Source organism: Biomphalaria glabrata, chromosome 7, assembly GCF_947242115.1.
Source record: "Biomphalaria glabrata chromosome 7, xgBioGlab47.1, whole genome shotgun sequence".
NCBI lineage: Eukaryota > Metazoa > Mollusca > Gastropoda > Planorbidae > Biomphalaria > Biomphalaria glabrata.
Window position 1 is genome coordinate 23,215,859 of NC_074717.1, and position 12,440 is coordinate 23,228,298.

The 12,440-nt window shown below is 31.5% G+C and overlaps 2 protein-coding genes across 6 annotated transcripts in view; one reads left to right on the top strand and one right to left on the bottom strand.

The window, feature by feature from the left end:
* LOC106074316 (RNA-binding protein 39-like) overlaps positions 1-12,440 on the bottom strand; it is a 31,817-nt gene that overhangs the window by 1,670 nt on the left and 17,707 nt on the right. For all 5 annotated transcript variants that reach the window (XM_056034737.1, XM_056034735.1, XM_056034736.1 and 2 more), the window contains 9 exons: positions 9,422-9,640; positions 9,067-9,096; positions 2,147-2,176; positions 1,869-1,980; positions 1,484-1,777; positions 1,293-1,358; positions 963-1,176; positions 495-702; positions 215-399 (listed from right to left, as the gene is read on the bottom strand). In XM_056034737.1, the coding sequence (XP_055890712.1) occupies positions 215-399; positions 495-702; positions 963-1,176; positions 1,293-1,358; positions 1,484-1,777; positions 1,869-1,980; positions 2,147-2,176; positions 9,067-9,096; positions 9,422-9,640 (1,358 nt within the window). The remainder of the gene's footprint in view (positions 1-214; positions 400-494; positions 703-962; positions 1,177-1,292; positions 1,359-1,483; positions 1,778-1,868; positions 1,981-2,146; positions 2,177-9,066; positions 9,097-9,421; positions 9,641-12,440) is intronic.
* On the top strand, positions 3,637-5,733 carry LOC129927207 (piggyBac transposable element-derived protein 4-like). The gene is made up of 2 exons (XM_056034741.1): positions 3,637-3,779; positions 4,185-5,733. The coding sequence occupies exons 1-2, from the start codon at positions 3,637-3,639 to the stop codon at positions 5,731-5,733; spliced, it is 1,692 nt and encodes a 563-aa protein (XP_055890716.1).

A 12,440-nucleotide genomic window follows, 5' to 3' on the forward strand; every position in this document is an offset into this window, starting at 1 on the left:
TGAAACAGCATTCACTATTTTCATTTCACATTAAAAAAGTTAAGGCCAGTATAATTTATTAACCAAATTATGACTTTACAAACAAAATGGTTATTTCTATGGTTGTGCCAGTATTTTCCAAGGTACTCATTAGAGTTGGGTAGACATTATTTACTCTTGAGGAATTGTATTTTATGTGTAATGAGAAAAATGTGGTTCTATAGCCAAAGTTTACCTGCATAAAACCGCCCATGTAAAGCATTAACAGATGCAACAGCTGCAGATATACTAGGACATTTAACATACACATTGCCTTGAGGTGAATTTTTGTCAACATAAAGGTGAAGTACTCCTCCATGTTTGTTACATTCATCTATAACATCATCTCGAACTTCCTGGTCCCAGTTAATCCTTGTTTCACTGCAAGAAATTAAAAACAAATTTAGATGATTTTCATATTTTATATACTAATTTATGCTCTTTTCTAATATCCATGTAGAAAAAAAAAATCTTACGTTGCAGGTTCAAACATATTTGATAACATAAAACACTGCGTTGCGATAGGAGGAGCAGCCAACACGTGCTGAGCAACAGCACTAGCAGTAGTAGCCTGGATTGAAAGAGCTGCATGAGGGGTAATTGGCAATCCGCCAATAGTACTTCCTGCATGGGTCAAACTGCTAAGTGCATTTGCTGCATACTGTGGAATTTGAAATCCAGTTCCTGAAATAAATAAATAAAGTTTTAAACAAGAAAAACATAGAACATACTAAATCTGTACAATTAGAAATATTTTTGCCAAGAGTTTTGTTTAGTGCAACTTCATCCATTTAGCTTTCTCAATTAATTGGTTAACTTTTAAAAATTGATTCTTGTTTTGTCAGGTAAAAGAAATAATTATGCAAAATTTCAGCTTGATTGAGATTGGGTGTAGGGGAAAATGATATAAGCTTTGTAAATAAGCAAATATTAGAATAAAGCACCTTCTGCCAATTTAGCCATTAGCTGTAATCTTCCTGTAGCCCCTAGATCAATGCCAGCCCTATCCATCTCATCAGTGTCTAGCTGTCCTTGCCCAGGAACCTGTCCATTTTCAGCTGTGCGTTCAGTTACATGGCCAACTTTCATTGGTCGACCAGCCAATTCAAATCCATTCAACTGATCAAGGGCTTTTTTAGCATCATCAGCATTAGCAAACTGTAAGTGTTATAAAAAAAAAGTTAATAGACTATGAAAGACAATGATTCTTTTGAATATTAAACAAATATTACAAAGGTCTTATAAAATCTAGATATTTTGATAAATGTACTTACACTAATGAATCCAAAACCAAGTGATCTCTGGGTCTCATGGTCACGCATTATTTTGATATCAATAATCTAAAAAAAAAATGTCAATCAAAATTCACATTTTTTTATAGATAAGTTTAAAGCTTACTATAAATATAAAGTTTTTAAATAAATATATATATATATACACACACATATATATACATACAAAGTACCTTTCCAAATGGTTCAAAAATTCCTCTAAGCATATCTTCAGTAATATTAAAATGCAATGAGCCTACATATAATCTTAAAGGTCCACCACTAGGCTTCTGAACTGTGGGAGTAGCTGCTGGTTGAGCTCTGTTCTTTTCTGCCTGTGAAGGTTGAACCAAGATAGGTACACCAAGTAGTTTTTGACCAGACAAGCCAATTGCTAGAGGAACAGATTCTGGGTCAGCAAATTCAACATAACAAATACCCTTGGACCTTCGAGTTTTATTGTCAGTGATCAGTCTAACATCACGCACCTAGGGAAATGAAAAAAAAAAAAAAATGAAATTCATATTAATAAAAAAAAATAAATGGAGGCAGATATAATTTTATAAAAACAAAACATACCTTTCCCACAGAAGAAAAAAACTCTTCCAAATCTCTTGGCCTGATCCTAGCTGAAAGCTGCATACAAAATACTGTTCTTATATCTCTTTCCTCTGGAGTTAATTCAGGCTCCCTGAAATTTATTTCATTCACTATTTAGTTTAACTCTGATAAATATAAATGAAATAAAGACTTGCAAAGTTGCTTATTTTATGTTGTTTTATATTTATCTTTATTTAATAAGCATGTTTTTAAACCCTACAAAATATAAAATTTGTTCACAGAACAAAATAGTTTACCTCTGACGTTCTACTCGTGGAATTTCAGTCCTTAAAAAAAATTATAAAAGAAAAAAATGAAATAAATTTAAAGTCAACAGCCAGATCATAGTCATTAAAAGAGCAGACCTGTCTACCTAAAAAAGTCCAAATGTGTAGCACTTGCGCGATCGATTATTTATGACAAGTGTATTATACATATACATTTAAAAGAAGACGATTTCCCTTTTTTAATTAAGGCCATCAAATCTGTGAGTCACAACAGTTACTAGTAAATTTAAATTTTAGAATCTAGATATAGTCTAGTAGCAAAGTTCTAGACTAGATCTACCTAGTCTGTTCTAGTATTACTAAAATTCTAGAGATCTGGTCTAGACTAGATCGAGATGCTAGAAAAAACAATTATATCTAATATAGATCTAGAGTATTTTATTAAGTATATATCTAGTCATCACACTTCTAGATTAATCTAGATTGACTAGTCACTAGATCTAAATTAGACCAATCTCTAGATCTATAATTACGGGCGAATGGCCCCGCAATTTTAAATTTAGCATATCACTTTCAGTCATGCCTCTTGTCACAGGCCAAGATGGACAATTGGTTAACATATTTTAGTGTATCGTATAATTGACCTAGCTTTAATTAACCCACTGGTGCCTATTTAGTTTGAGGTGCTTCCTATGCATGTTATATAATAAATGTTTATATAATGATTTAATAAATGCTAATAGTTGTTATTGCAAAAAAATAATAATAAATAAATAAAAGAAGGGCCTAGCAAAAATCCATTACAATACATCAGATCAGCCCTGAATGTTCTAGTCTAGTCAAGAATCGTCCAAGAAGCACAGTAGTGCTATCGGCGCTATATGAATTTAACTTATTTGATGATTTAGATATAGACACAGAACAGTTTATAATATTATTCAATTGTGCATTTTTCTGTCTTAACTTTTTTGTTTTTCTATTTCATTTGGGGCCACCTTACTCAGTTCACCTAGGGCAGGGGTGGCCAACCTATGGTGCATGCGCATTGAACAATTACAATGGCGCATTTCACCATTAGAAAAAAAAAAAAAATAAAGAAAAAGCATGCCTGAGAATAAAGAAAATATGATATTAACAGATTTCTAGAAAGAAAAAGTTCCACGGGAATTTAATTTTCTAGCTATTACGATGCTCAAATTGACTGAAATGTTTATAAAAATAATCAGTCCAACACAGAACCACGTTGGTTTAACTCCCTGCAGACGGCTAACAAAGAAATGGTACTCTGGTGTACCATACTTTTGACAACAAATAAAACTATTTAAAAATTATTTTTTTTAAATGAAATATGCTTCCCTATGAAATATAATGAAGATAAAATAGTTTGGTGCAAAAAAAATTCTATTTATATATTATTTCTCGTTCATTATAAAAACGTAAATACGAGAACGATGGCACGACGCCATTTTGGATTTTAGAAAGCCACACGCTTGTTGACGCTCGCTAAAACTAAGCCGAAAATGGACTCAGATTCGGATTATCAGCCTGAAACTGATGTAGATTCAAGTGATGATGAAGTCTGGGAACTCATTGACTCTTCAGATGATTCAGATGAAGAGAATATTCCTCCCAACAGCACTCTGAATGCGACACAGCCAAACGTGTAAGTAACCATTATTTTTAGACCTAGGCTAGAGCAAGACCGATCGTCTAGATCTAGATCTACTGATCTAGATATCTAAAACGTTTCAATGTGTAATTGAAATTGTTCTGTTCTTTTAATAATTATTAGTTAATCCCATTGTTTTATTTCATAAAAAAATATTTAGTTTGAAAAATATCAAGCCTTCTGATAAGCTCATCTATGCTAGTCATCTTTGTTTACATGATCAGCTGATTCAAGCCTTTGTTACACTTTGTAGCTTGTCAGCTGTTGATATCTAATAATTATACAAATGTAAATAATTTTAAATTTAGAAATCTAGTCCTCAAGTTTTTTAATTTTGTATTTTCAAAGTACATTTGTCAATTTTTCTCATTTTTTTTTTTTTTTTTTGTATATCAACAGAAACTATGGCTATGATGTGCTGGACACTATGCCAGAGGCCCCAGCAAGCTTTCTTCCAGAAAGGGTCCCTGGTATACAGCTTGACCAAGTTAGGACACGAGACTCTGCTAAACAATTTTTCAGAGCTATTGACTTTTTTAAACTTTATTTTACAATGTATATTGTTTTGCAAATCTGTCAGTACACCAACACCTATGCAACTGAACATGGACTGCAGAAACCAAGTGTGTTCCAGAGTTGGTATGAACTAAGCCCTGACGAATTCTACAGATTCTGTGGACTTATCATGTATGCTGGCATTGTTCAGGTCCCCAACATTGAGCGATTCTGGTCAACCAAATCTCTATACAATGGACTTTGGGCAAGAGCCTTTATGTCACGTGACAGATTCAAGGCAATAATGTGTTTTATTAAAGTGTCAAATCCACTTACAGAGGATCCCAATGATAAACTCTGTAAAGTGAGAATGTTAACGACATACATTAGAATGAAATGTATAAAGCTTTACCAACCTCATCAAAATGTCTCTATTGATGAAAGAATGGTTCGGAATAAAGGTAAATATGCATTTCGACAATACATTCGAGACAAGCCAACAAAGTGGGGCATGAAACTGTGGATCCTTGCTGATTCTTTAAGTGGGTATACCTATGATTTTGATATATATTTAGGAAAGCAACAGGATAATGGCCCTTTTGGATTAGCTTATGGGGTGGTGATGAAGTTAACTAAATCTATATCTAGGCAAGGGTATAGGCTTTTTTTTGATAACTTTTATACTAGTGTCCAATTATTAAAAGATCTTTGGTTTATAGGGATTGGAGCATGTGGAACTGTTCTTAGGACCAGAAAAGGTTTTCCTAATGCTATAAAAGATGTTAAAAATTTTGAAAAAAAATCTAAAAGGGGAGACATGAGATGGATCAGGGATGGACAGTTATTGACAGTTCAGTGGAGAGACAATAAGACCATATCATTAATGTCGACTATTCATGATGCCAATGACAGTGTAACAGCTAAACGACGGACTAAAACGAATGGACAGTTTGAAAATTTGACTGTGAATCAACCAACTATTGTACATGACTATAATAAATACATGGGGGGTGTTGACAAAAGTGACCAGCTAATTAATAAATATAATGTACTTCGTAAAACAAATAAATATTGGAAGACTATTTTTTTTCATATGTTAGATATAGCTAGGGTTAATTCCTATATTCTTTTTCAAGACTGGAGGGATAAAAATAAAGATGTACCTGAGCTGAATAGACCCACAAGATATGGCCAACTTAATTTTACTGAAGAATTAATTAGAGAGTTAGGAGATATAGGTATTGATGATCCTGTACCAATCGCGTCTAAGCCCTCTGTTCATTTTAAGCATGCAATGGATCCACAGTTTATGGATAAGAGAGGGAACTGTAAATTATGTTACAGTAATGAAAAAATAGTTAGAAGAACTAGTGTTAAATGCAAGGTGTGTGATGTGTTTTTATGTTTTCAAAAAGAAAGAAACTGTTTGTCTCAGTACCACAAATTACTATAAAATCCTGTTTTTTTGTTCTATTTCTCACTGTACTATATAATAAGATGTGTAACTAACAAGTTTTACTCTATTTCTGGATAGTTTATAATATAATTTTGATGTTTAAGTAAATAAAAAATAATAATTTTCTAACTAGTAAAAAATCATGTCGATGTCATCATTTTTCTAGAAAATGATTATTGTTTTCAAAAATTTGTAAAAAATTTATTTGTCAATGAATTAACTTCATTTTTGTCAGTTGTATACAGAATTGAATGTATTTTAATAAAATGTAAATATCATTATCATATATTTATTTATTTATTTTTTGTCTACTTTGTGAATGTGAATTTTTAAAAAAAATTAATTATTGAAAAAAAATTTATGACATAATTATTTCTTTAAAAAGAAAAAATATATTTTAAAATGATTTCAAACATAGATAAATTGAAAGAGCTTTCAATTTCAAACAAATTGATGTATAACACTCAATATAAAACTGTAATTTAACAAAGTTATGCCCTGCCAAGTAACAGACCCCCAGTCGCTGACAAATTTCTAGAAAAACCTGCAGTCTGTTAAGAGTTAATGTAACTGCTAGCATAAGATTTGCCAATTGTTATGCCTGTCAGATACTGATGCGAGCAAGCATCATGATAATGATAAAAAACAAACTGAGGTCAATCTTAATATTACAGAAATCATAAATTAAAATTATAAATATGGAAACTAAAAATGTTAAACTTAATACGTAAAGTTTATTTTTTTTTTAGATCCCCTCCTCTACTATACACAAATATGTATAACCAAAAATATGTACACAAATGTGTATAACAAACAAAATGTGTACAAAATGACCATACTTGATTGGTCTATAAAATTTAATTGGCACATCTGAATTAGAAGTGAAAGAAATTGGCGCACGGATGTAAAAGGTTGCCCACCCCTGGCCTAGGGCCTCCAATCAATTATTCAGAGCCAACCTTAGGCCGATTTGACAGATTGCTCCAAACTGAGTCTGCGCCTGGCAGGGGCCCCGCAATTTACATTTAGCTTATAACTATCAGTCATGGCTCTTGTCACATGCTTTTAACAGTGATGGGAACAGACTTTACAAAAATTTTTAAAACTACCTCCCCCCGTTTTTTTAACTGGCTTGTTGCGGCGACTTAAAAAAAGATTTTGCTAATTTTTAAAAAATTAATTAATGTTGTATTACATAATAATTACACTGAATAAGCTTTACTGCACACATGTATACAAAATGCATGCAAGGAACTATTGTTTGTACATATAGACGAGAGGAGAAAGCTTTTTGCAGATGCTTTATATCTGGGTCCAGGCAGTCTGACCATTCTATAATAGGTAACTCCTTTACTGGTATTGTAACAAATTCTCTCTCAAACAGCTATAAAGAATAAATGTGTTAGAAAATCTAAACATGCTTGAGTTTTGAAAATACTTAAAAAGTATGAGCTACCCTTCTGTTTGTTTCACTGATTATTTAATTTTGTACAGGAGAAACTGTTTATTAAACTGCTCATGAAGCCCACCAAAAATGCTTTGAAAAGCAATTGAGAGAAAGCTGCTGAATCTCTGCTGAATTCTTAAGCAAGACAAGCAAGAACAACCAGATGAGGAGCAATACTCAGAGGAATATAATGCTAAGCAATAAAACTGCATATTGAGGCTTCCTAAATCCTTATGTGACTCTTTTTCATGCTGATACAAGTTGTTTACAAGAAGTGGATCTCTACCACACTGGGCTTTAAAAGCATTAGTATTGATTAGTTATTAGTTAGATATAGAAAAAAACTTTAATATATATTTCTCACTATAGATCTAGATTTATCAATAATCTAGATCTAGATCTACATATATATATTATTATTACTGCACACATGCCCACAAAATGCATGAAAGGCACTATTGTTTGTATAGGCCAATATAGATGAGAGGAGAAAGCTTTTTGCAGATGCTTTATATCTAGGTCCAAATTAAAGAAACTAGATATCTTATCTAGAATATATCTATCTAGACTGATACAAACCACTCTATTCTAGACTGAGATCTAGACTTAAAAGACAATACAGTAACATGAAATTTAAAAAAAAATAGAACTTTAACTATGCCAAAAGACCGGATGTTCGCATGTTCAAAACAAATCAAAAATCGTATTTCGCATTCTTCCGAAAATGGAAAAATAATAAAATCAGATTTTTTTTAAACTAAAAAAAAAAATGTCTGGAAAATTTAGGATTTTTTTGCTAGAAAATTTGATCAGTAGAAATTTACAGAATTCCGAAAATTCCCATCACTGTAATTGCTATCAAGAACCAATCAATGTAGAGATCTGGGTTTAATGTCTTCACACCTCCATTTGTTTTTTTTTCCCCATATGACAGCTTAGGGTGACCTCAGTGACTGCTAAGCATGCGTAACACAAGGGATTAATTCATATTTGTGTAGGCAGGTCTGAAGGAGTTTTATTTTAATTTAAAATATTTTTTCTTAGCATGCATTATTTATTATTAAATTGTAAATAAAGGAAATGTTAAAAGCTAAAATTTTTTTCATTTTTAACATAGTGAAGATTTGGCCACATTTTATTTTAACAAACCCAGTAGATTTTCTATGTTATAAAAAAAATAATAATTATTCACACATTTATGCCTATGTAAAAAACAAATCCTGAAATGAAATAACCATGAGAGTTTCACCAATCACCTTCAGAACTAACTAGTCAATTTGGAAATCTTTTTCATCATTACTTTTTAAACTTTATTTCTTTCATAAATATCTAGTCTAGTTTTCCTTAGCTAAACTTCTGTATTTTTTTCTTTCTTTCAGCCATGTTTATACTGAAAATTAACTATTTACATTTTATTCTACACCTTGTATATCAATTATGGATAATAAACACAAAAGTTATTAATATTTAATCACGACAAGGTAGTGCACTACAAATAGGGGGTGTGATTATTTACATCAGGAAAAAATTCAGAAGAGTTAAGACTGGCATCTAAAATAGAACATTCAATAATTTTAGGCATACTTATAACATTATTAGAAAAAGTATTAAAAATTCCTATTAAAACAACAGAAAGAAAAATAACTAATTAACTATTTAATAACAATTTAACTGTTATTCAAGGCTGCATGCTCTTGGTTAATTAAAAAGAATGAGAAATTCTATTTTAAAGATCTAAATAAATTAATTCAGTGCTCAAAAGTTCATCTACATTAATTGAATTAAAGCCCTCCAATATTACTCAGCAAAAGCTGAATGAAACATAATAATCTTAAATTCTCTTAAGAAGAGGAAAAACAAATGAGCATTGACTAGAGTTGTACCTTTTAGGTTCAGTATCAGGTTGTTTTGTTCTGGAAAAAAGAAAAGACTATATCATATTTTTTCCCAGACAAGTCCATCAAATCATATGATTAACACATTGACAGCTATTGTGATAGAATCTAGTGTTTAGGGTTAACTCCTAATGTTGTACAACGTGATAAGAAAGTATTTCATGTCTAGTACAGAACAACAAATTATTTTTTTTCCAGTCATCTCTTTTTTATTAGGAGTTCATAATGTCTTTAAAAAACAAGAATATGAGTACATGAGTTAAACTAGCAGATTTCCTGAATGCATAATCAAAATACTGTGAATCTCAATCAAGTCTCAAGTCTATCACATTTAAAAACAAACCTGATCGGACTTCTACTAAGTCTTCGTGGGAGACGTGGAGATCTACTACGTCTTCGTCTATCCCGGTCAACATCTCGGTCACGACTTCTACTACGACGCCTATCACCAACTCTTTCTCTGCGCTTTCTATCTCTGCTACGACTTCTGTCACGGCTTTTTGACTTATCTCTATGTCTTCCAGAGATAGCATCTCTGCTTCTTGACCTTCTTTCACGACTTCTAAAACAATAAAAATAAAATGAATAAATAAAATTATGTTGTTAAAATAAAGAAAAGAGGGGGGGGGGGCATACAAATGTAACCAGACCTTCTTTAATGTATAACATAAATTTTGAACAAAATACATTTTGAGGCTAAATGCAAAATTACAAAACTGAAATGAAAATTGAGGGACAAATTTACTACCTACACATTTATAACTAGCTTATGTTTCACACAGAATGTTTACAAAATATATGTTTTTAATACTTGATCAACAGGATTTAAATGAAAAGCATAGATGTTGATAAAAGATCATTTGTATATCAAAATTGTTATTATTCTTTTCAAGTTAAAAAAAACAAACAAACCAACATTCCCCTATACTAAAAATGGATTACATAGAATAGAACTTAATAAATCTACCATTAAAATATTAATAATAAATTCACAATACAATTCAAGTTGGTCTTATTTTTAAGTTCTACTATTAATGTAGCTTTTCCCCTTATAATTTTTTTATTATTTAATTTTTATGTGTTAACTATAAAGTTTTATTATGCATGTCTAGATCAAAACAAAATGTGAGACATAAAAATACTATTGAGCAATATTATGAATAAAATTAACCCCATAACAGTATGGAAAGAGTGCAGTGTTAACAGTAGCTTTAAAATCCGATCAGAGCGTCCATATTTATATTGTATAGTTTGAACTAGAAATGTGTTCTATTGTATGCTTATAGAAATAATATTTAAGAAAAAGTGACAAAGATTTGTAAACAAAATTTACATTCTTACTATAGCAGTTGACTTGCTTTCCATCATGAAAGAAGGATCCAGACATGAGATGTCCTTCACAACAGAGTAGTGTAATGGTGAATTAGAGAGGAATTGGGCAGCAGATTCTACTAGGGTTTTCTTACAACCAGATTAAAAATTAAGAATCTGAAGTTCATCCAATTTCAATGACAAAATGTCATTTGTACTTTTAATACTGTAAAGTTTTTCTTGTTGTATAAATCGCTTAGGGATGATGAATGCTATGTTATGCAGATCAGCATACATAAATGGTAACATTGGTTTATCTGTCTGGTATGTTGTCAAAAAAGAGCTGTATTTGTTTAGAAACCAAAAAAAAAAAAAAAAAAAAGCTAACTTTAAAGATAAAAATGGATAATCTTTTACAGCTTTGTTGACAGTATCAGTTTTTAAGTAAATTACGACCGAAATAACTCTACAGACTTTTTACAGCTGTGTGCAAAATATTTTTGTTAAAGCTACAGTAGATCTATACCTAATAAAATATTCCAAAAGACACAAAGATAAAGGCACATTCCTTGTTCTATATGCTAGGACCAGTATGTGACGTTTTGGCGCGAGATATAATTTGATGATAATTTAATAAGCATGTAGCTTTTATAACAATGTTTATTTCACTCTACTATAATATTGCATGTATATTATGAATTCTAGCACCGTCCAGAGAATGTTTTAATTTTTTTTTAATAAAGGTTTTGCTTATTTCATGAATATATAATAAGTCAGATTCCTGAAAGGTAATGACATGCTATCCCCTCCCCTTTAATTATATGTGAGTTCTGCTAAGCACACTGGAGGGCATTCTTTGGTTTCTTTCCAACTAACATTTAAAAAAATGAATTGACATTAGTTTTATATTCCAACAAGCTAAGATACTGTTAAAAGATATATTTTGAGAAATTGGGTTAGGGGTGATTTGGGTGACATCTCCCCTTGACGCAGGTTAAGTCAAACATATGAAGATAAAACCAACACCGAGCACTGATCGTTGGCGTCATGCGCCTGGCGATCATCTCTTTCGGACTGGTCATTATCTGTTACACCTATCCCAACCCCTCTCTTCTGGGCACGTTCCACTCCTTGTATATACTCTTTCCTCCACCCCTTCCCTCTCTCGTGGGTAAGACGATAATCTGTTTCTAGCACTCCTCTTGACATCACTAGGTGTGAATTTATAATCTTAATCTTTAATTCCAAGAGCAGCCCAAGGTTTATTAAAGAAAATGATGTAAATCATAAGTCACATTGATTAATGGACTTCTAATAGTTCACATACGTTTTGTTAGCAGATATAAAAAATAATTATTCAAATAATTTATATATAATGTACAAAAACTACTAACGTTTTTCGCTTAAAAATATGTTTAAAAATGTATAATAAACATTTTTCCACTATATTATACCAAGATAAACAAAAAATACATTCTACCCTCCCCAAAAAAAGTTCTAATTTCTTTGACTATTTCAGGCAAGCATTCTGTGAAGTATGGATGGCAACCTGGTCTTGTGTAATATTAGTGATTTAACAATATATAAATAAACTTAATAACCAAAAATAACTGACAAAAATATCTATTGTTCTGTACATGAAAAATATGCTCCACACAAACACAATACAAAACAAAGATATGTATGATTATTTAAAAAAAATAATACAATGAATGTAAATTATGTGACCAAAACAATACATGCCAAAACGTCCTGCTTCGTGCTAGAACAAGAAGATTTTCAGTGAGGGAGGGCCCGGTGGGGTGTAGCCTACACATTAGGCTGGTAATTGCTCTAATTATAGACAATAGTCAATACAGACTAGATCTAGCTCGTCTTCAGTCGTAACAATGAAAGGAAACAACCATTTGTACGCTACCTTCAGAAAAATATTGCTAGGTGAAATGATTGAGCAGACATGCCTACCCCCAAGAGCCAGAATGTGGAACACTCAGGTTGAAAATGTGGAATTTTGGGCCCCAATGTGGAACATAAACGCGTTTGTTAGCAAT